This window comes from Ambystoma mexicanum, chromosome 1q, assembly GCF_040938575.1.
Source record: "Ambystoma mexicanum isolate Mex_15411 chromosome 1q, UKY_AmexF1_1, whole genome shotgun sequence".
Lineage (NCBI taxonomy): Eukaryota > Metazoa > Chordata > Amphibia > Caudata > Ambystomatidae > Ambystoma > Ambystoma mexicanum.
The window spans coordinates 1,549,888,907-1,549,912,822 of NC_090922.1; the positions used below are offsets into that span (position 1 = coordinate 1,549,888,907).

At 49.3% G+C, this 23,916-nt stretch overlaps 1 protein-coding gene across 1 annotated transcript in view; it reads left to right on the forward strand.

The window, feature by feature from the left end:
- LOC138552051 (zinc finger protein 268-like) overlaps nt 1-22,865 on the forward strand; it is a 40,715-nt gene extending 17,850 nt beyond the window's left edge. Inside the window, exon 3 of the mRNA XM_069642515.1 lies at nt 17,230-22,865. Coding sequence (XP_069498616.1) covers nt 18,232-19,854 — 1,623 coding nt within the window. The 5' untranslated portion in view covers nt 17,230-18,231 and the 3' untranslated portion in view covers nt 19,855-22,865. The remainder of the gene's footprint in view (nt 1-17,229) is intronic.
- The last annotated feature ends 1,051 nt before the right edge of the window (nt 22,866-23,916 follow it).

A 23,916-nucleotide genomic window follows, 5' to 3' on the forward strand; every position in this document is an offset into this window, starting at 1 on the left:
ACTGGTGCTAGTAGTGCAGTGCATGGGCAGGGACAGGAGGGAGCACAGGCCGCCGTGGAGGTGCCTGTGTGTAATCCTGTCCCCGATCCTGTGACTGCATCATCCTGCACCAGCAGGGATGCCTACGTCCAGACCCGTTTTCAGGGAGGGGATCCGCTTACAACAACTGGCCTTCCTCCCCATGCGGACGTGGCTATCCGGGACCGGGTTGAGCCAGTCCTGAGTGGGATGGCGTTGCGTCAACAGGGCATGCGAGGTGACCTGCAGTGTTTTCATGAAGACACTGCACGTCATCTCGAATGCCTCGTTGACCACGTTGACCTTCTGGGACTGGTCACCAGGGCTGGATTCCTCCTTATGCTGGACCTTTTTCCGACCCCCTCCTCACCTGAACACCCTACGCGCCAGTCGTCCTCCATGCCATCTTCCACCCATGTATCACCTGGGTACCCTGTGGAGCTGCCTCTGACCCAGCGGCCAGGCTGGTGGAGGACACATCCCTGCCATAGTCGGGAGTCAGACGTCCAGCAGGGGTGGTCACCACAACAACTGCACCCCTTTCCGGAGGAAGACATGCAGGCAGCAAGAGCCAGAGCACAGGCACAGCAGCAACAGCAACAAGGTGGGAGCCATGATGGCTCGGTGCCATCGACATTGGAGGGGCAGGCATCGGCCAGAGGGCAGGAGGACCCAGGATTACAAGTGTCTTCCGTGTGGCAGCGGTTGGGCCAGGCCATAGGTTCGGAGCGGCGGCGGGCGGAAGAGGCACGGCTCACAATGGTCAGGGCGAGTGCATCGAGGCAATTCGCAGGGAGTTGGAGGTAAGCATGTCATCGTCCCTGCGAACCCTTGGGGCCATGGAAGAGGACCACCTCCAGGACATCGAGCAGGAGTTCGATGATGCCCTGGCCCGGGACATCGGGAAGTGAGCCGTCGGACTAGCCCGCCGCCATTGTAAATAGTTTTTAGTGTTAGGTTTCATTTTCGTTTTCATTTCTTTTGGGGTGATTGGACTATGCCCCACACATTTGTATATGGTTCTTTTCTTAGGTCGATTTTTAGATAGGTTTAATTTCTTTCGTTGGGCTCATGGACCCTTTCAAAATTCATTGTACATAGTTCGACTTTGGATTTATGTGTTCATTTTCTTTGGATTTAAGCATGGGGTAATGGATTTTGAATTTTACGTTTCCTTTGGATTTGTTTTGGTGGACAATGATTTTGGACCATTTTCCTTCAGGATTTATTTGGATTGCGTCTACATTTCATTTTTCATATTTTTGGACATGCATTTCTTTTCATGTTTGTTTAATTTTTTTGCCTTTCATATAATTGCATTGATCTTGTTAATAATACATTTTGATATTTTAATTCCATGTGTAGTATTTGCTCATTGGGTTCATGCATGTGAAATTGTGGTTGGGGGACATGAGTCAGGGCCTGAGCCTCACTGCTGGGTGGGTTGGGGTGCGGGGGGACATGAGTCGGGGCCTGCTGGCAGGTGCCCCTCACTGCTGGGTGGGTGGGGGGTGCGGTGGGACATGAGTCAGGGCCTGAGCCTCACTGCTGGGTGGGTGGGGGTGCTGGGGGACATGAGTTGGTGATCACTAATGCAAGGTGACATGTGTGCTGGCTGGGGGGCATGCCCATGGTGGATGGGCTGCGTGGGGAACATGACCAGGGGTGCAGGGTAGTCCCCTGTGGTGTGGGCTGCCTGCAGGGGCCGTGGAGCGGGTAGAGGGCACACCTGGGAGGACCCACACTGCCAATTCACGTGTGGGACTCCCCGTGCACCCCACTGGATACACGTGCCCTGCTCTGACAGTGAAATCGCGTATGAAATTCCCCCGAACCCCAGTAATACACGTACCCCGCTCGCACAGGGCCAATCGCGTGTGAAACTCCGTGCGAACCCCAGTAATACACGTACCCGGCTTGCACAGGCCCAATCGTGTGTAAAACTCCACGTGAACCCCAGTAATACACGTACCCCGCTCGCACAGGGCCAATCGTGTGTGAAACTGCACGCGAACCCTATTAATACACGTACCCCGCTCGCACAGGGCCAATTGCGTGTGAAACTCCACTCGAACCCCAGTAATACACGTACCCCGCTCGCACAGGGCCAATTGTGTGTGAAACTCCACGCGAACCCCAGTAATACACGTACCTGGCTTGCACAGGCCCAATCGTGTGTAAAACTCCACGTGAACCCCAGTAATACATGTACCCGGCTTGCACAGGGCCAATCGCGTGTTTAACTCCACACGAACCCCAGTAATACACGTACCCCGCTCGCACAGGCCCAATCGCGTGTGAAACTCCACGCATGCCCCAGTAATACATGTGCCCCGCTCGCACAGGCCCAATCGCGTGTAAAACTCCACGTGAACCCCAGTAATACACGTACCCGGCTTGCACAGGGCCAATCGCGTGTTTAACTCCACACGAACCCCAGTAATACACGTACCCCGCTCGCACAGGCCCAATCGCGTGTGAAACTCCACACATGCCCCAGTAATACATGTGCCCCGCTCGCACAGGCCCAATCGCGTGTGAAACTCCCCGCGCAGGGGGTGTACATGTATTCGGAGGGGGGCGCAGGGTTTTTTACTGGCGTTTTAGTGGTTGGGGGGCTGTATGCTGGTCCACTGGCCTGTGCGCCATGTACAGGATTTGTGCGCTGTGCATGGCACATGGGGAGGGGTTGGGGGCGTAACTGGCACTGCTGCAGGGTCGCTGCGCCACTCTGCGCCACGGCTGGTAATGGATGTTGGAATCCATGAATACGCTGTGCGTGAAAATTGATGTTGGCGCACGCGGCTGGCACAGACTGTCGCACGTGCACACTGTGCGCCAGCCGCGTGCGCCACTTGTGTGCTGAAATCTATGAATTACCCCCTTTATATCTAGATAAAAATGGCTTTGCAAAGTTTGGTGGGATTATGTCAAGAGAGAGCAACATTAGAGGGTGGGGTCCCAAAATATTCTGAAGGCTTAGAAATGTGGGGCCATTTGACGAATCTTCACACAAGTTTGCAAAAAGGTTTTAGATCTAGATATACATGTTTTTGCAAAGTTTGGTGGGATTTTGTCAAGAGGGGGCTAAATTAGAGGGAGGGTCTCAACATTGTTAGATGGCTTATAACTTTGTTGCCGTTTGACGAATGTTGACACAAGTTTTCAGAAAGATTATAGGCCAACCTTGAATGTTTGTGCAAAGTCTGAATGGATTTTATCAAGTGGGGGCTAAGTTATATGCCTATTGTATGTACATACATTTTGACACTTTTGAAAAAATAAAAACATGGACAGATTTCCAGCAAACCCATGTAAGGAGCATTGGCAAGGACCTGAAAGCATGGTTTTGCAAATGTGTCCCTGCTTTATTTTTTGACAAGTGCCATAATGTAGGTACAAAAATAGTGCTATACCTATGGTGACTGAGTTGTAGCCTGTGGCCACTGGCAGTGGCCAGATTGTCCAGGTCATGTCATACAAGGTCATGACCCGGACAATCTGGCTACTGGCCATGAGCACAAGGGACGACCAATGGGGTTAAAGTGGCCATGTCCACCAGGGACCGGCTATGTGGTAAAATTTTTTGAAATTGGAAAGGTTTGAAAGGGAAATAAATGTGCTTGTAGGTACAGGTTGAAGTGTTGTATGGGATTGAAGTATATATGCACGAGGAGGGTCAGCAAGAACTGGAAAGTATGGTTTTGCAAATATGTCCTGTGTTTTTTTTTTTTTTTTTAAACTTTGGTTTTTATTAGCATTTTGTGAAAGAAAAAAAGAAGAAAAAAAAACAGAAAAAGGGGCATAACCAAAGCCCCCATCTCCCCCTTTTCGTTACACCCCCACACTTCCCCCCCCTCCGTGCCCAATCAAAACATAACAGCAGTAAAGAGACCAAACTTCCACTTCTTTTCCTAGGTCTTTGAAGCGCCGCAACTTGTGACCAATTCAGTTACTGGCTTGAAGCCGACATCGCCCCGGGCACCCCTCATTTGGGTGTTGACCTTCACAGCTGTGATCACGCCCCGACCATCCGGGGGCACGATCTCAAAGTTAGTGAACATCCCATCCCCATATCTGCTGGACCCCGTACCATTCAGCGAGGAATGAGCATGAGTCTTTATTCACCAAGGCGGTCAATTTGTCCATCAAGAACATGTTCTTAAGTTTTTTTGTCCAATCATCTTTGTAAGGTGTTTCCGGGCTCTTCCACCTCTGGGCTAGGGCCACTCTGCCTGCTCTCAACATAGTTTCCCACATCCTTGGGTACCGGTGTATTTCCGCTTCCTCCGGGGGGAGGCCCAGCAGCATGGTCAGCGGGTTGAGGGGTAGAGGGTCCTCCGTTACCTCCGCTATCCAGTCTCTCACCGATTCCCAATAGGTCTGCACCTTCGGGCATAGCCACCACATGTGACCTCTAGTCCCTATCTGGCCACAGCCCCTCAGGCATTCAGGTGATACCCCTGTGAACATTTTCGAGAGTTTTGCCGGGTCTCTGTGCCACTCCTGCAGGATTTAAAAGTTGTGTTCCATATCCGAGGTGAAGAGATTGCCATGAAACGATATCCTGAAAATGCGACCCCAGGCATCCTCTGATATCTCCTTCCCCGCCAGATCATTCCAAAAGCCCCGGAAGCCTCGCCTAGCCTGGAGGTCATGGGTGTTTAGGACAGTGTACATACAGGAGACCGCACCCTTTCTGGAGGTCACTGAGTCGAGGAGTTTCTCGAAGGGCGTTAGTTGACTCCGCAGGTTTGGGCCCCATGCAGGGTCCTTGAGGATGCCCTTGAGACGGAGGTATTCGAATATGGAGAGGGTCCCACCACCCAGTCCCTCCCGGAGGTCCTCATAGCTCAAGAATTCTCCCTCCTTGAACAGCTGGCCCGCCCATTCCAGTCCCGCATCAGACCAGCGCTGGGATTGTCTAAACCCCCTGCTGCCCAGTTTCAGGGGGGGCCCCCACAGGGAGGTCATGGGGGACGGCCACGAAGAAAGATGCGCCGTCCGGGGGCATTCCCTCCAGATGTCCCAGAGAACCCCCAGGGTCGGGTGTGACAATACTTGTTTTGGGATAGATCTGCGAGGGGCCCACAGGAGGTCACAGACTTTTAAGGGGTGGACGTCCATGTCCTCCAGATATGACCAATATGTCCGTAAACCTTCCTTCATGTGTTCTAGGAGGACCCGCAGTTGTGCTGCATGATAGTACAATTGGAAATCTGGGAGACCAAAACCTCCCTCCTCCCTCGGGAGTGTCAGGGTGGCCCTACCAATCCGCTGGGTTTTCCCCTGCCAAATGAAGTCTTGGACACCCTTGTGTAAATCTATGAAGGTTTGAGCGGGTACCCGGGTAGGGAGGGCTGTAAAGAGGTATAAGAGCCGTAGTAGTATGTTCATTTTGACTGCCGTCATCCGACCATACCATGAGAGGATCATTCTTCCCCATCTCCTTAAGTCAGAGGCGATCTCAGTTAGCATGGGTTCGTAGTTGGAAGACCCTAGTTTTGTTAAATCCCTACTGAGGAGAACCCCCAGGTATTTTATAGAGTTCTTGCCCACCGCTATCCCGTGAAACCTAGTCAGGGGGTCTAGTACCGGGTCCACCAGGCGCATCGGAAGGAGGACTGACTTGGCAGTATTTATTTTCAGGCCTGAGAACCTCCCGAAAGAGCTGACCAGGGACAGGAGGGAAGGGATCGAAGAGCTCGGGTCCACTAGGTATGCCAGGATATCGTCTGCAAACAGGGATAGCTTGAATTCCACCTCTCCCCTTCCAATACCCCTGATATCTGGGTGGGACCTAACCGCTATAGCCAAAGCCTCTATCGTGAGGACATAGAGAAGGGGGGAAAGGGGGCAGCCCTGTCTGGTCCCTCGGGTAAGACGGAAGGATTCTGACAGCACTCCGTTCACCTGGACCCTCGCAGTAGGGGCTCTGTTGAGGGCGGCAACCCAGCTCAGGATGTGCGTCCCAAAGCCCATTCGTTGGAGGAGGAGGGTCATGTATCTACATTCTACTCTGTCGAAGGCTTTTTCCGAGTCCAGGGACAGGATGCATGCCTCGAGGTTTGAATTTTGGGCGAAATGAACCAAGTCTATCGTTTTGCGAATATTATCCGATCCCTGCCTGCCCCCTATGAAGCCCACCTGGTCCCCGTGGACTAGCTTCTGCATTATCCCCTCCATCCACCTGCCCACCACCTTGGCCAAGATTTTGACATCGATGTTGAGCAATGATATGGGTCGGTAGGACGAACACTCCCTCAGGTCTTTACCTTCCTTGGGGAGGACCACTATAATGGCTCCCATCATGGTGTCGGGGAGAGTGCCCCCTTCCAATACCGAATTGAAAACTTTCGCCAGGTATGGGGACAGGGTAGATCGAAATCTCTTATAGAAATACACCGAAAAGCCATCCTCCCCCAGGGAAGTCCCCACCTTCATCCCGCTGATCGACTTCTCCACCTCATCCTCGGTCACCCGACCCTCCAGCCCCTCTGCCTGCTCCCGTGAGAGGGACGGTATCTGTATGGAGTCGAGAATCTCTTTGATTTGGGCATCACCACCGTCATATTCGGAGGCATATAATGTCTCATAGTATTGACGGAAGGCTTCGCTGATATGGGGGGTGTCATAACCTAATGTTCCCCCGCTGTCCCTCACCTCCTTCACCATCCTGCTTCTCTGGACTTCCCTTAATTTCCAGGCCAGGATCCTATCCGCTCTGTCCCCCTTCTCGTAGTATTTCTGTTTAACCTTTTGGAGGCTCTTCTCCGTTTTGTGGAGGAGAAGGTCTTTCAATTGGAGCCTGTAGTCCTCCAGGGTGGCCACGCGATCTCGCTCTAGGGTCTGTACCGGGGAGCCTCCCGGTTGGAGGCGCGCTATTTTATCCCTCAGGTTCCTCTCCTGGGTCTCCCTTTCCCTCTTCTGTCTGGAGCCTATTTTTATAAGCACTCCTCTTAGTGTCGCCTTGAAGGCGTCCCAGAGAGTGTGCGTGCCCACCTCCCCATTGTCGTTTAGCTCGAAGAATTCTGTAATGGCCTCCAGTACAGTCTGGGCATGGACCTCGTCTCTCACAATAGCGTTGTTACATCTCTAGCGTCCCCTTCGTTCTCTGCACCAGTCCCCCGCCAAGGTGACCCTAACCAAGTCGTGGTCCGACCAAGGGACAGGGTCTATCCTGTAACCCACTATGTGTGGTCGGAGTACCTCGTCCGCGAGGATATAGTCTATTCTGGAGAAGGCTTTGTGGGTGGAGGAGTAGTACGAGAAAGAGGGGGTCCCTGCTCGGGGGGTGGGTAGCGTGTCCACTAAGTTCAGGTCATCATTCACCCTTTGGAAGCAGCGTGACGTGACGTCCAAAGCGGGGCAGGGGTTTGATGCACCCACCCGTCGTCTATCTCTGGATGGGTCTAGGACCATATTGAAATCGCCTCCCACCATCAATGGGCCCTGGACAAAGGTTTTCAGCCTTTCCCCCACTCCCTCCCAGAATTGAGCTTGACCCTCATTTGGGGCGTATACTACCATCAAGGTTATGGGCGATCCCTGTAGGGAGCCCCGTACGAAGAGGTAGCGGCCCTCGGGGTCCCTTAGGATGGAGTCTTTCACGAAACCCAACCCCCTAGCGGTCAGAATTGCAACCCCTCTTTTCTTTCCTTTGTGGGAAGCGTAGAATGTCTCCTCGATTCCGCCCCCCCACAACCTGGGCTCCCTCCCCCTCGCCCAGTGTGTTTCTTGCACGAACAGTAGGTCCAGCTTAGCCCTCCTAAACTCTCTGCCGATTAAGGATCTTTTCGTGGGGGTGTTCAAGCCCCGTGCATTCAGGGTTCCCACCCCCAGGGCCGGTCGGTCGGCAGCCATAATCGCTGTCGCCTTTCCCCTTGGTCACCGGTGTCACATGGTCGCTCCCTCCCTGCTTACTATGTTTCCTTGTTTGGATCTCTTTGAAACGTTTCCCCAACATCCCCCCCAACTCTTTCCCCGCCCTAGAACCCCCAACTTCTAAACAAACCTCCACCCCCCTCCCCGGCGTCCAGCCAATTAGTTTTTCCATTCCTGGATTGTTGGCTGGACCACCAGCCGGTTCCCCTCCGGCCAGGCGTCAGATGCAAAGCTTGCTAACGTGAGCCCTTCCCTTTCCCCTCTCGTCACTCCCCCGAACCTCTCAATTTGGTCCCTCTCCCGGGCCCTAGTTGATGCTTCTCTCAATTCCCACAGTTGTGATCCCCTTATGCCCCCTTATACTTGCAGTTCGAGGGGGTGCAGCAAACCAAGCGTCTCCAGAGTCCTTCTGGTTTCTAGTCCCGATGATCTGCGTGGGGTCGCTGGAGTCACCCCTCTGAGTCGGCCCGGTCTTCCTCCATTGGCGTTGGTGGTGTGTTCAATGTCTTGAACTTCCTCGCGCCGGTTTTTCTCCTTCTGGGGTTGGGTTGCCCGGGGGTGCCCGCATCTGAGCGCCTCCGGACCCTCTGGTCCCCTCCGGGGGGCGGGTTCGCCCACATAATCTTGAATGGCGCCCTTAATGTCTTCCTCCGTTACCAGCGTTGTGCGTTGGCCTGAATATTCAAAGGTCAAGGAGAAGGGATATCCCCATCTGTAACGGACGCCCTTCTCTTTCAATTGTTGTGTCAGAGGGCGGCACATCCTCCGTTTGGCTAGGGTGTAAGCTGAGAGGTCTTGAAAAATGGTGATCTGTGCGCCGTTGTAGGTTATCGCCCCCGCCTTCCTCGCAGCCTCTTGAACTTTGGCTTTCTCAGTATAATAATGGAAGCAGGCCAGGACCGTTCTGGGGCCCCCCGATCTTCCCCCGGCCCTGTGCACCCGGTCGAACGTGAGTTCCGTCGTCATTTCCTCAGCAAACAAGAGGGTGATGATGTCTCTCACCACTCGAATCAGCTCTCTCTCCGTCTCACCCTCCGTCTCTGGGATCCCAAAGAACCTTAGATTGTTCCGCCTTTCCCTGTTTTCATAGTCGTCCATAATCCTGGCTCTCTCTTCATCCCTCTTCTCCAGAGCCGCCAGCTGTGTGTCGAATTGGATTTCCTGAGATGTAGATGACGATTGATAATTTTCCATTTGTAGGACTCTATCCTCAATTTTGTCTACCCTTTGGTCCAGTTTCTCGAACTTCTGGGAGATTACAGATCTCATTTCTCTGATCTCCTGAAGGATGGAGGCAAAGCCCTTTTCCATCGTCATTGCGGGTTGGCCTGCGGGTTCCGAGTGGGCCATGGCTCCGGAGACTGTAGGGACCTCGATCGTTTTCTCTGTTTCTTGGAAGCAAAACGTTTGTAGGGCTTTCTTCCAGCTCATGGGGTGTCGTTGATCCTCTGCCACAGGGTCCGCTGCGGGCCGGGGGGCCTTAAGGGGGGATGCTGTGCCGTCCCAGGTCCAGTCCGTAGTGCGTCGCTCCGGTGGGGTTTGTGGTCAATGGATTGTCCCCTGCGGGGAGGGTGGGGCAGCCCTCCAGGCGGGCACTCGCCCCGCCAACTGAGGACGGGGGCCTCTCACCTGGGTTGCGGGCAGCCTGCGAGATCAGGGGGGGCTGGGGGAGCGGTGATGCAAAGGACGCCGGAGGTGTGTGTCAGTTCTCTTGAGGGGCGTGATCGTGGGGACTCCTTTCGGGGCTAGGTTGTCTATTGCCCCCCAGTTGCTTGGTGCGTTGTGGCCCAGTGGGCCCCTGGGGTCGTGCTGTGCTGACCCGGGGTCGTGGTCGAGTTGTTATGGTTCTCCGGTGCGTGAGCTCTGGTCCTTATTAAAGGTGGGGCCGCCCCCCAATCGGGCCCGATATGCGGGAAGAGGCCTCCGGGCGGGCACACACCCTACCGGGTCCTGGTGAGGGCCACACACCCAGGTCTGTCTCCTTGATCAGCCGAGTCCTGGGTGGTTGTGGGCAGGCACACGCCCTGCGAACTAGCACAGGGGCCTCCACCCACTGGGATCGAGCGCCAAGTGAGGCCTTCTCTCCCTCTGACTCCTCTGTGCTGGAGAGGTGGTGTGGATCCTCGGCCTCTTGGGAGGGGGGGGCTCCATGGACGTGGGTCGTGGCGTGAAAGCCCGCGGGATCCCAGCCGCGGGCCGCCGATGTTTGTCCTCCCCCTGGCTGCGGGCCACGATAGCCCTGATGCCCCTCTGCAGAGGGGGGCTGCGCTCCACCCACGAGGGCTGCTGCGTCCTGGGTCTGGCTGTGTCAATTTAGCCCTGGGCGGGCACTCTGCGGCATTTGCTGGGCCCGCTTTAGGTGGGGGGTCGTGGTCACGGGGCTGCTGCCGCCCCGGGTTTGCAGCAAAAGTGAAGCGTGGGGGGTTCAATCCCCGACCCGCCCCACCGCCTACCCCGCCCCCACCTCTGGGCCTCGGGGTAGCGCGAGGATCCCGTCCTCCTTCGTGTCTGGGAATGGGCGATGGGCCGACAGCGGGGGCCCGGCACTCCAACGGGAGTCCCCCGCGTCACCGGGCAGCGCCTCTTCCCTCGGGCCGCGACTGAGGGATCCTCCCTCCAGGCCCGCTCCTCACTCCGTCTCCGCGAGGCCCGTTCTCCGTTGTTCCGTTGCCACTGAAGACCGCTCCTTTGAGCCAAGGGGGCACGGGGGGTTCCGCCAGCCGAACCGGCACTTTGTAGTCGCCGGGGGGTCCGGGGGGGGCTCAATCCCCTTCGATGGCCCAGCTTCAGCGGGAGAACTGTGCTCAGGCTGCCATGTCCTGCGGGCCCCCTGGTGGCCTCCTGTGTTGTTTTTTTTAATGTATAAATAGTAAGAACAAAACACAGTGATATAACCTTGGTGTCGGGGCAATGGGCCTGGCTGTCAGTAAGGAGAAATGTGTACCGTCATTTTCTTATTGGGGCATGTGCATGACCAAAGCGGTAGGTTTGAATAGGACAAAATATTCTGCTTGCGGTTACAGCCTCAAGTGGTGGACTAGATTACAACAAACCTGCCCCACGATCATTAGCAAGGACCTGCTGGCATGTTTTTGGAAATATGTCTTGTGTTTTATTTTTCCGAAGTGTAATAATGTAAGTAGGAAAACTAGTGATATACATTTGGTAGTTGGGTAGAGGGCCTGGATCTCAGCAAACACAAATGTGTACTCTGATTTGCTTATTGTGGAATGCATCGTGGCCGAAGCCTATGCCCTATGGATTTGGAGACTGGCCATCTCTGACAGCCAGGAGCACTGGCCAGGTGTCCAGTTAAAGTACCGAATACAAAAGGAACGAATGCCAAAGGGTCGACTCAATTTGACCTAAAACAAAAGGGTTGAATGTTTTTTTTAAAAATATATATTTTTGGGGGTTTCCGTTTTGGAAAAAAAGTGGGTTTTACCACAAAAAAGGGGGTTTGGGGGGTGACCCACCCAAAAAAAATTTGAAAAGAAAAAAATACTACTAAAATTCGACCCTTTGGTTTTCGGTCCTTTTGATTCGACCCTTTGGTCATTCGATCCTATGCCTTCAAAACTTTGACCTGTAACCCACTGGCCATTGATTACAATATTATGGTATAGTGGACACTGAACTAGGATGCAGGGTAGGTGCAGTGAATAATAGTGGTGGTTTGGTTTGGCTGTGGTCAAGGTGGAGCCTTATGCCGTGGGCAATTTAACAGTGATAGTCACCCCCAGCATGCCCTGCTGATAAAAACAGATATAAGTATGTGTTGCAAAATAATTATTTCTTAATGGAGCTTTATAGTTCTTTTATATATGTGAAAAGCAGAATTATTAATAACTTATATACAGTGATATAACACCATCACACATTTTCACTTATACAAACCTATTAAATTGACAGAAAAAAACTTTGTTAAAGGGATGTTATGGACCATTTCTCCAACCTCTAGAGAAGGGAGAGGGAGGTCGAACCAGCAAGGGATACCATAGTGAACAGAGAGGGTGATAAGAAACTCTTATTCAGTATCGAGGATGTAGCGATAGCCATCAAGCCACAGAAGGCTGGGAAAGCGACAGGCCCAGATAAAATACTGATAGATTTATACAGGGAAGAACCCAGAGAGGGTGATAAACTCTTATTCAGTATCGAGGATGTAGTGGTAGCCATCAAGCCACAGAAGGCTGGGAAAGCACCAGGCCCAGATAAAATACTGATAGATTTATACAGGGAAGAACCCAGAGAGGGTGATAAGAAACTCTTATTCAGTATCGAGTATGTAGCGGTAGCCTTCAAGTCACAGAAGGCTGGGAAAGCATCAGGCCCAGATAAAATACTGATAGATTTATACAGGGAAGAACCCAGAGAGGGTGATAAGAAACTCTTATTCAGTATCGAGGAAGTAGCGGTAGCCATCAAGTCACAGAAGGCTGGGAAAGCGCCAGGCCCAGATAAAATACTGATAGATTTATACAGGGAAGAACCAGAGAGGGTGATAAGAAACTCTTATTCAGTATCGAGGAAGTAGCGGTAGCCATCAAGTCACAGAAGGCTGGGAAAGCGGCAGGTCCAGATAAAATACTGATTGATTTACACAGGGAAGAACCAGTCATATGGGCCCCGATACTCTGGAAGCTTTTTAATGCATGTAGCACAACTAACTCTGTCCCATGGAATGAGTTAAAATTGTACCTGAACTCTCAGAAAAAAATCAATGGTTCTCAGGCCCCAATTTGGTAAAACAATGAATCTGGGGGTCGACGCAGGGGTGCAGCCATTAGAAAAAGTAAGCCACTATGACTGCCTGGGCATACGGTTTAGTGATAGTGGCAATGGGACAAGCCAAAGCGCGAGAGCCACTATTACGCTGGAAAAATACAGTGGGGATACCCACTGTTTCTTTAACACACATGGTAGGGGTGCAGTTTCTCCGGCCCTGGACCTGTTCAAGAAGCACGCCACGGCTGTCACACTTTTCATGGGGCAGAATTAAGGGGATTTGTTGACTTAAAATCATTGAAAATAGTAGAAAATAAGTTTCTGAAGAGATTACTCTGTCTCCCCTCATAGATGCCCCATGCATTGTTGCACCTTGAATTGGATCTTTGCCCAATAGATGCAATTGCTGCCACAAATCCAATTCTATATTGGCTGCGGCTCTGGGGAACACCAGAACTTGACTCATTTAGAGCAGATGTGATCCACTTGATGAATCAGGAGTGGCCACATCAGGAAAACAAGCATCTTAGACCTAAATGAGCAGGAAGCATGAACCCAACTGCAGTTGCTGAACAAATTAAAGTGCAAATGTATAAAGGCAAAAATACATGAAGAATTATACAAAGGGCGTATGGTCACAGCATGTAGCAATCTAAAGTCGGCGCCAGAGTATATATGATTTGAGGCAGACTTTGGCTTCAGAAAATACACAGACTGGATTACACCACCATATGCCTGGACACTTTTTATTAACTTCAGACCGGGTTCCCTAAAGGTAGCTACATTTACTGCCTCATGGAGGCCTGTAAACGCAAGTGAATGCCCCCTGTGGAAAGAAAACGTTTTTCTTTGTTTGTAAGAGAGGCTAGAAAGTAAGATGGGGAGAGAAATGAGGGAAGAAGCACCAAGCACTAATATGGAGGGACAGGTGGACAGGGAAAGATGTTGCACGTTTGTTACATCTAAGGTAGGGGGCAGTGTTTCTCATTCTCTTTGATTCCAGCTTCTAAAGCACTCTGAAATTGCTCCCCCCTGCAGAGTGGTGTAACGTTTCAGAAGAATGGATTGGCTGGGCACATATATTGAACCTAGTTCCATAGTGGATGTCTAGGTCCAATAGGTTGGCGTTGTTTCCTTCATTCATGGTGCACGTGGTCAGCTGGGCTCATCTCTGCGGGGTGAAGGTCAGGCTTGCAGATGACTACACAGTTAATCTAACTGACTAATTCTAATCACAGGCGATGAGACTGTAAGAAACCCACACTCATAAACAATAGACTGGAATGAGAGGTGCTTTAGAGTTCACTGACAGTTATATGAGTATGATACAATTTACACCCAAGGATCTAAACCACCGCACCATAGACTCCCGGACTCAAATGCCAGCAGTATGGGGTGATTGATCTACATGATGTTCCGTGATTTAGATAGACACATGTTGTTGCTGGGTTGGAGAATGCAGGCATGGGATTAAGGCTGCGGTGGGTGTTCTGACTTGGGACAGCTCCATGGCTGCCTCCAACCTCGTAGTGAGGCCCTATATGTTTCTATGGGGTGGGGATTTATACTCGCAGTCCATGCTTATGTTTAGTGATTTTGGACAGTCAACAGGTTCTGGTCTCCAGGGATCGGGTCACCAGGTAGCGGACTCTCCTGGCAAAAGACAGCTGGACAGATGGTTGGGAATTAATGCCCAATTACTACTGTTCCCTTTTTGTTGAAAGCTATTGATGATCATAATTAACTAGGTGTTCGCCAGTCAGGGTTTCGTGCCATGCATGTGACAGAGACTGCTATGTTAAATTTGAGAGAGAACCTTGTTGAGATCACTGAAAGGGGTAAAGTTGCTCTGCAGATGCTGCCCGACCTCTCAGCAGCTTTTGACTTTCTAGATCATTCCAAGCTGCTGGAGAGGCTGAGCAGTCTCAGGAATTGCTTCGGGCAGGCTATAGATTGGATGTCATCCTTTCTCAGTTCAAGATCAGCCAGGGTTGCTATTGGTGGCTTCCAATCACAGCCAGAGATCCTAGCATGTGGCGTCCCACAAGGTGCATGCATTTCGCCTACCTTATTTAATATCTATGTACGTCCCTTATTTGATATGCTTGATGGTATAGATGTAACATTGTCCAAACTTGGATGGTCATGAACTCACTTGCTTCGAACAATGATAAAACTGAGCTCATGCTTGTCGGCCCAACTAATCGGCTCAAAGAATGACATAAACATGTCCTACAGATCAAGTCCTCCTGTGCCTATGTAAATACACTTTTGTGCCAGATCAAACCCTTTCTCACAACCACCAACCTTGCATCTGTTGCCTCAGCATAGGTTAATTCCCGTATTGATTATTGCAACAGTTTGACGATTGGCACCACTGAAAACAACATTAGAACATTGCAGGTGGTTCAGAATGGGGCCGTTAGAACAGTTTTTGGAAAGAACAAAAGAGATCACACAACTAAAGCCAGGAGGTCTCTGCACTTGCTGCCAGTACGTCATTGCATCACACACAAGATTCTTACACTTACCCAGGAATGCATTTGTCGACAAGTCTCCAGTTTGATGGGGACGGAGGCCAACAGGGTCCCATCAATGGCCTCAATAAGGGCAACTTGCGCTTTTTGCTGAGTTAGGATCTTGGTTTTTCTGGTATAATCATCATCAATGTAGTCGCCTGAGGCCTCTGAGTCAAGTGGCGAATATTAGCCACAGAAAGGCTTTATCTCACATGGCTTAACAGGTCAGTCAGGAAGTAATGCCTGAGGCCTCTGAGTCAAGTGGTGGATATTAGACACAGGAAGGCTTTATCTCACATGGCTTAACAGGTCGGTCAGGAAGTAATGCCTGAGGCCTCTGAGTGAAGTGGCGGATATTAGCCACAGGTAGGCTTTATCTCACATGGCTTAACAGGTCACTCAGGAAGTAAGTTGGAAGTCCAGGTTTATACAAACAGCCAGGTTTTTAGGGCTCTCCGCTTGTTGTTGTCTTCTGATTAGACAACAATCCACTCGTATCCCACTGTCTTGGAGGGTCTGATTCGACACCCAGCCAGTAAGTGTCCACTGTCTCCACAATCTAAACAAAGCATGATTGTTCTTCTTTGTTTCTTTTTTGAGATTCTGATAGTGGGCCTCGTACACCTCCCAATTGCATGGGTTCTGCTCCCGTTCTGATGGGAAAGAACAGTACGGTCATTGGAGGAGGTAGGCTTCCAGAGCCTGTATGCCATCTTTCTGCTTGCCTTTCCACATGTCTTTGGTCTAACTTGCTTACATTTTTGATCATGGACTGCAAGGTTTCTGGCTCGGGCAGGAATATACTTGACCATACACTCTTCTGATAGATCCTGCCTGAATAAGATCATGTCAATGTGTTAGGCATCCCCTCTGCTTCCAGAGTTACCAAGTCTTGAGCTACTCCAGAAGCGTAACAAGAATCTGAATATGTTGTGTGGTTTGCAGAAGCAGGGAGACTACTGAAGGGGGCACAACCGCCTCAACGAGAGATCCCAACACAATATACTCCCTCTGTTCCAATGCCAATGCCAAAGTCAATGCCAATGCCATGGCTGCCACTGATGTGCAGGACCTGTGACTAACTCTATGATGAAGAACACTATTGGTGTATGCTATGGTTCTGAGACAAAACAGCTTAAGCGAAACCTTTCTGCACATGAAATTATAGTGTGAAGACTTATAATCAGGACCCCATTCAAAATAAGATGTGGAATACCAGTGAGCGTGTCCCTTCTCCTAAATAACCATGTGTCTGTTCTGAAAGATAACCAGCATTGATAACTCAATCATATAAGATCCAAAGCAAACTTTATATAGGTGATGCAAATACAAGAACATATCTCTGCTCACAGTCTCTTGGTCTCTTTCTGCCTTTGTCAGGCTGAGCTTGCTCCTCCCCCTGCTCCTCACCTGTGGCTTCCGTCTGGTTGTCCTTGGAGGATGAAGACTGCTTCCATAAGGCTTTGGAAGGCTCCTTGGTTAGTTTCTCCTTGGACTTCCTGTCATGTAAATAAGGCCTGGCTCCGTCGGAGGCCACCTTGACAGGAAGTGGAACCTATCTCGGGGGGCCCCGAGGAGCCAAGCCAAACTGCGTCAAAAAACCCTGTGGCGTAGTCATTGATACGGTCCTGCTTCTTAACAATGATAACAAGAAGAACTTCAGGTAAGCAGGATCAGTATAACAAATTCCAGGTATAAGTGAAGATTCTGGTAGGAATGGAGACTCCGGTAAGCCCAGTAGCTGCCGTGAAGGATGGCCATTTCTCAGACTTCAGAGACCGCGCTTCGCCACCCTCTGTCAATCGTGGCTGTTGGCCAATGTGGCACTTCTTTATTGATTTCTGTGCCAAAGCATGATGTGGGAATGGTCAGTGAGCCACACATTTCATGATAATTGTGTTCATCCTGTTCATGAGATTGTGGATCAGTTATGCTTCCCATTTAACAAGTGTCTTCTGAATAATTCAGTAGTGTTCCAGGATTTGTATTAAGTGAAAACATGCCTATTTGCTTTTTCAAACGAGAATGTATGTGTCACTTGTGGAAGACTAATCCTGTGTTTCCTTTTTCCTTCAAACAGGGCCATAAAAGTAAGAAGCAAGGAAAATACGGTTTTGAAAATGTTCTGTTAAAAAAAAAAAAAGAATGTTACTCCGGTAGCTGTGTCTTGGGAAAGTCTTCTTCATCATGCCAACCAGTCCCAACGTATAGCTTCTAACCTTGGGACAAATATTCCACAAACTGCAATTGTTAATGGTTTTGGTGGAAATATATGGTTCCTATGTCCAGGCAATACCAGTCACTTGGCAGGTCTTATGTGTCCAACCCATATGATAACTCTGTACATCAAAGGGGGCTTCGAGCCATCACATTATGTTCACAATTAAGGTCGCACCAATATGCTCAATGTAGCATTCTGGAACGTAGAGATAAGTAACTGCATATGGGAACATACACGCAGGAGATACTAAGCCCCAGAGAGTCTATAGAAATGTGTTGGGTGGGATGAAACCTCCGCTGTGAAGACTTTGAAGAATACACTAAGGAGAGGCTAACAAGAGCCACCTTACAAATGCCATTTAACGGTAGACCACTGAATCCATACCGGGGAGAGGAGAGAATGTGAATGGACAGACAAGAGGGAAATGGCACCCACTTTGAAGTAGAGTTTTTGTACCTTCATGCATTTGGACTTGCAGACCCTCTTTACGCATTATTGTCTAAGGCAAGACACTGGTGTGCCACATTCAGTGTGAAAATGGTGCTCAACACCAACTTTGGACTTGATGCTTCAAAATCAATAACACCCCTGATGTGGGGCTAGTAGTAGTTACTGATGTTTCTGTAACATATGGCAGCATTTAAAGCCCATAAACCACAAATCTAGAAACCGTGCTCTGAACATAGACCGGTTGCAAGCAAAAGCCTTTGTCTATTTTCGGACTTGCCTGCTCTGGCTGAGGATTGCGGATCATGCTTGACACTCGTGTGAAGAAATTCACCTGACCTGGTGAGACCAACAGCGAGATTCAGAACACTATAGAAATATACAGAATTACCATTTAAAAATAACACCCTAACAATGGAGGTACATTCTGATTTATCGGAATGTGAAGCTACTTTCAAGGAAACAGGGCTTCTATGGAAACAGAAGACATTTCACTCTGAAGAGAGAGAACATAAGCGTTCTGAATGTGCCAAGGCTTTTAAAGAAACAAGTCATCTATTGAATCATCAGAAGAATCACACAAGGAAGAAACCATATGCATGTTCTGAATGTGATAAGGCTTTCACTGCGAAGGGTAACCTAGTGAGACATCAGAGGAATCACACTGGGTCGAAACCATATGACTGTTCTGAATGTGATAAGGCTTTCACGCAAAAGGGTAGTCTAGTGAGACATCAGAGGAATCACACTGGTGTGAAACCATATGCATGTTCTGAATGTGATAATGCTTTCAAGCAAAAGGGTGGACTATTGATACATCAGAGAAGTCACACTGGGGAAAAACCATATGCATGTTCGGAGTGTGATAAGTCTTTCACGCAAAAGAGTAACCTAGTGAGACATCAGAGGATTCACACTTGTGAGACACCATATGCATGTTCTGAGTGCGATAAGGCTTTCAAGATAAAGAATAATTTATTATTACACCAGAGAAACCACTCTGGGGTGAAGCCATATGCATGTTCTGAATGTGATAAGGCTTTCACTGTGAGGAGTCATCTAGTGAAACATCACAGGAATCACACTGGGGTGAAGCCATATGCATGTTCTGAATGTGATATGTCTTTCACGCAAAGGTTTCATTTAATGATTCATCTGAGAAATCACACTGGCGAGAAACCATATACATGTTCTGAATGTGATAATGCTTTCACTGTGAGGAGTCATCTAGTGATACATCAGAGGAGTCACACTGGAGAGAAACCATATGCATGTTCTGAATGTGACAAGGCTTTCACTGCAAAGAATACCCTAGTGAGACATCACAGGAATCACAGTGGGGTGAAGCCGTATGCATGTTCTGAATGTGATAAGGCTTACAAGCAAAAGGGTGAACTATTGATCCATCAGAGGAATCATACTGGGGTGAAGCCATATGCTTGTTCTGAATGTGATAAGGCTTTCACTGTGAGGAGTCATCTAGTGATACATCAGAGGAGTCACACTGGGGAGAAACCATATGCATGTTCTGAATGTGGTAAGGCTTTCAAGCAAAAGGGTCAACTATTGATACATCAGAGAATTCACACTGGGGTGAAACCATATGCATGTTCTGAATGTGATAAGGCTTTCAAGCAAAAGGGTGAACTATTGATACATCAGAGAAGTCACACTGGGGTGAAACCATATGCATGTTCTGAATGTTGTAAGGCTTTCAAGCAAAAGGGTCAACTATTGATACATCAGATAAGTCACTCTGGGGGGAAACCATATGCATGTTCGGAGTGTGATAAGGCTTTCAAGCAAACAGGTGAACTATTGAAACATCAGAGAAGTCATTCTGGGAGGAAACCATATGCATGTTCTCAATGTGATAAGGCTTTCACTGTGAGGAGTCATCTATTGATACATCAGAGAAGTCACACTGGCGAGAAGCCATATGTATGTTCTGAATGTGATAAGGCTTTCAAGGTAAAGAATCATTTAGTATTACACCAGGAAACCCACTCTGGGGAGAAGCCATATGCATGTTCGTAATGTGATAATGCTTTCAAGGCAAAGAATAATTTAGTAGTACACCAGAGAAACCACTCTGGGAGGAAGCCATATGCATGTTCTGAATGTCATAAGGCTTTCAAGGCAAAGAATCATTTAGTAGTTCACCAGTGAATTCACTCTGGGGAGAAGCCAAATGCATGTCCTTGGTGTGGTAAGGTTTTCAAGCGAAATGATCACCTTGTGGTACATCAGAGAAGTCATACTGGGGTGAAGCCATATGCATGTTCTGAATGTGGTAATTCTTTCAAGGTCAAAGGTGATCTGTTGATGCATCAGAGAAGTCACACTGGGAGGTAACGGTATGCATGTCCTCAATGCCCTTGCACTCTCTCACAATATACTGGATACTATTGCAACCCACTTCATCGGTGTCCGGTCAAATGATCGACAAAAAGGGTTGAATGGTCAAAGGATCGACTCCAAAGGACCGAAAACCTAAGAATCACATTTTTTTTTTAAATTATATATATTTTTGGGGTTTTCGTTTAGGTAAAAAAAGTGGTTTTTAACCACAAAAAAAGGGGTTGGGGGGAGACCCCCCCAAAAAAAAATTGAATCCTTTGGTTTTCGGTCCTTTGGTGTCGACCCTTTCACCATTCGATCCTTTTACTGTCGATCCTTTGACCCGCAACCCACTTCATCCACACCTGCCCAGCCTCACGACACTACATCCCCTATACCCCCCTATATACCACACCACCCTCCTACACCACCATCCAAGAGCCCCGCTGCTCACACGCAACCAGCGCATTTCCTATGCAGAACTCCACCTCCTCCACCAGCAGACACACCAGACTTAGAGCCCGTACTCTTACATCAGAACCGAATGCCAACCCCCTTCCTCCACCTTTCAAAATCTCCAACTAGGTTCCCGATTCACACACAAATTCACTCTGCACCTCAAACATCCTCTCACTCCCACTCACACATCCAGGCCCATCCAAAAACCCTGCCATACCAACACACCCAATACCTCCCACACATCTGGCCTCCACACAACCACCACATCGCCTCCTCACCTCAAATGTGCCCTCCTCAATGCTAGATCACTCACCGCGCACGCCCTAGAAATAAATTATCTCTTAGCCAACAACCACAGGGACCTACTAGCCACCACCAAAACCTTTGGCTGTATGAGGCATCCGGCCCTGCCATCACCCTTGCACTCCCAGAAGGCTCCACCATTCTCAGACAAGACAGACCAACTCGCTTAGGAGGAGGAGTAGCCCTCATATTCAAAGAAACTCATTAGCCACCCATGGCAGAGCAACTCTGATATGCTCTCTGTAAAGCTTTCACTGTCCCCAAATATGGGCATCAATATACGCACGCTATATTACCCCCCTGGCCTCCCATCAGACTTCCAGGGACACCCACCTACTTAGCAACAAAATCAAAGGATCTACAAAGACTCTCCTTCTTGGAGACCTGAACTTAGGACCACACCCAACCTAACAAATACTGCCCAATAACCACTGTGCCCTTCCTCCTCAAGATCCTGGTCAAACCTGCACTTTGCCAAATCCAACAATTCCTTGAAGCCCACTCCATCCTCGGAACTAGACAATCTGGCTTCTGCAAAGGACACAGTACGGAAACTGCCCTAGTTGATTTAAAAAAAACAGATCACACAAATCATGGATGAAGGAAAACAAGTCCTCCTGCTACTCCTAGACCTCTCGGCTGCGTTCAATCTGGTGGACCACAAGACTCTCACTTCACACCTCACCCAATCAACAAACTTTTCCAAAGAAGCAGCGCTCTGGATCACCTCCTTCCTGGAGGGTAGGTCCATGAAGGTGTTCTCCAACATTGCTAACGCAGCCCCCACCACCATCCACTGTGGAGTCCCACAGGACTCTTGCCAGCACCCACTCCTATACAACTTGTTTGCAAAGCCTCTCTTCGACAAACTTGACGCCCTGGGTATCGCATGCACCAACTGTGCTGACGATTCCCAGGTACTCCTTCCACTCTCTGGAGTATATGACAAAGACGCTGAAGCACTGGACACAATCTATTCCACCATCCAGGCTTGGATGGCGGCCAACGGCCTATGCCTCAATGGTGATAAGACCGAAATCCTTATAATAGGTCAAAAAACAACTGTAGCCAAACTCGACAAATTATACTCCAACTTCACCATTGATAAAACCATCACCCCCGTATCTACCTCTGTGAAGACCCTAGGAGTACACATAGACTCTACCTTATCCATAACTAAGCAGGTCAGCGCCATTTCCTCCACCTCAGCTTACACCACCAAACTTATAAATGCAATAAAGCCATACCTCTCCAAACCCAACTATCTATAGCCAGAGTAACCATCGGTGCCAAATTGGACTACTGTAATGCCCTCCTAGCAGGTACGTCCGCAAAGAACATTACCCGACTCCAAATCACGCAGAACCATGCACTAAGAGCAGCACTCAGCATCACAAAAAGAGACCACATCACCCATGCCAGACAAGAAGCGCACTGGCTCCCAGTTAAAGAACGCATCACTTTCAAAATCCTCACTCTCACTCACAAATGCTTCTCCCGCACAGCACCCTCATACTTAACAGAGACTATAACCAAATCCACCTCCACACGACCAGTCAGGGGTCGCTACGTCAACAAACTACACCCCCCCCCCCCACATAAACAAAGCTAGAGCTGGAGAGTTAGGCTTCCCCCACATACCGTCCAAGCTATGGAACTCTTTACCTGCTGACATCAGAGCTGAAAACTCCCTCTTTGCTTTCCAGAAAAAAATAAAAACCACCCTTTTCCCCTAACCCCTATCTTTCGCTTCTTCCCATCTCTGGCTCTATAAAGTGAAAAATGCATATGCTACGTAATTATAAATAAGAAAAATGAACCGTAAATATGAAAAATTATCTGTAACTAAAAAAAATGCTCTGTAACCAGCGCCACGATGCCTACGGGCTGTTGTGCGCTCAACAAATGTGAATAAATAAATGTGATAAGGCTTTCAAGCAAAATGATCAGCGAGTGTGATAGATGAGTGAACTCACATTGGGGTGAAACAATATTCATGTTCTGAATGTGATAAAGCTTTTATGCTGAAATTGTATCTATTGATAAATCAGAGAAATCATACTGGTGAAAACCATATGCATGTTACATACCATATACATATATTTACCTCTCCACCCCACTTCTACTCGCCTCTTACTCTCCCATATCACCTGATGAGGTTTCTAGACGAGTCCGCTCTATGAAAGCCTCATCAATACAGGTGCTCCCCAGCTTCTCTAGAACTATCAAGGACAAAATTGCCATCCTTCCTCCAGCCTTGGCTGATTTCTGCAATCGCTCCTTTGCCACTGGATCCTTCCTGTTACTCCTCAACCACTCCCTGGTGCATCCTCTCACCATAAAGCCTTTCTGACTGGCAATATACCACTCTATCTCCATTACCCCCTTCCTGGGCAATCTATTGGAGAAGCTGGCCATCTCCCAGCTTATCCACCACACTGACTCTTTTGGGTGTCTTCACGACCATCAGTCTGGCTTCAGAGCTGCCAGAGGCATGGAAACTGCTCTATTGAACACCCGTGATGACTTGCTTTCTAATCTCGATTCCAACTCTCCTTCCATTCTCATCGTTCTTGACCTTTCCTCTGCCTTTGATACAGTCAATCATGCCACCCTTAAAAATCAGCTCTGTGATACCCTTCGCATCAAAGACCTGGCTCTGGAATGGTTGATCTCTTTCCTCCGTTACCGACCTTCTGATGTTCAACTGGGCCCTTTTCTCTCGTCCATCTCACTCTTCACCTTTGGTGTCCCTCAGGGCTCTATCCTCTCACCTTGGGTTTTCAACATCTACCTTGCCTCCTCTAGCCCATTTGATCTCTTCCTTCTCCCGTAACTTTCAGTGTTATGCAGATGACACTCAGCTCTCCTTCAATCCTTCCTCTGCCTCCTCCTCTTCCTCTCTCATTCCTGACTCTCTGTCTGCTATTCAGGCATGGTGCACTGCTAAAGATCTGTGCCTTAATGCCAGTAAGACTGAGATCCCCAGCTCCCTCC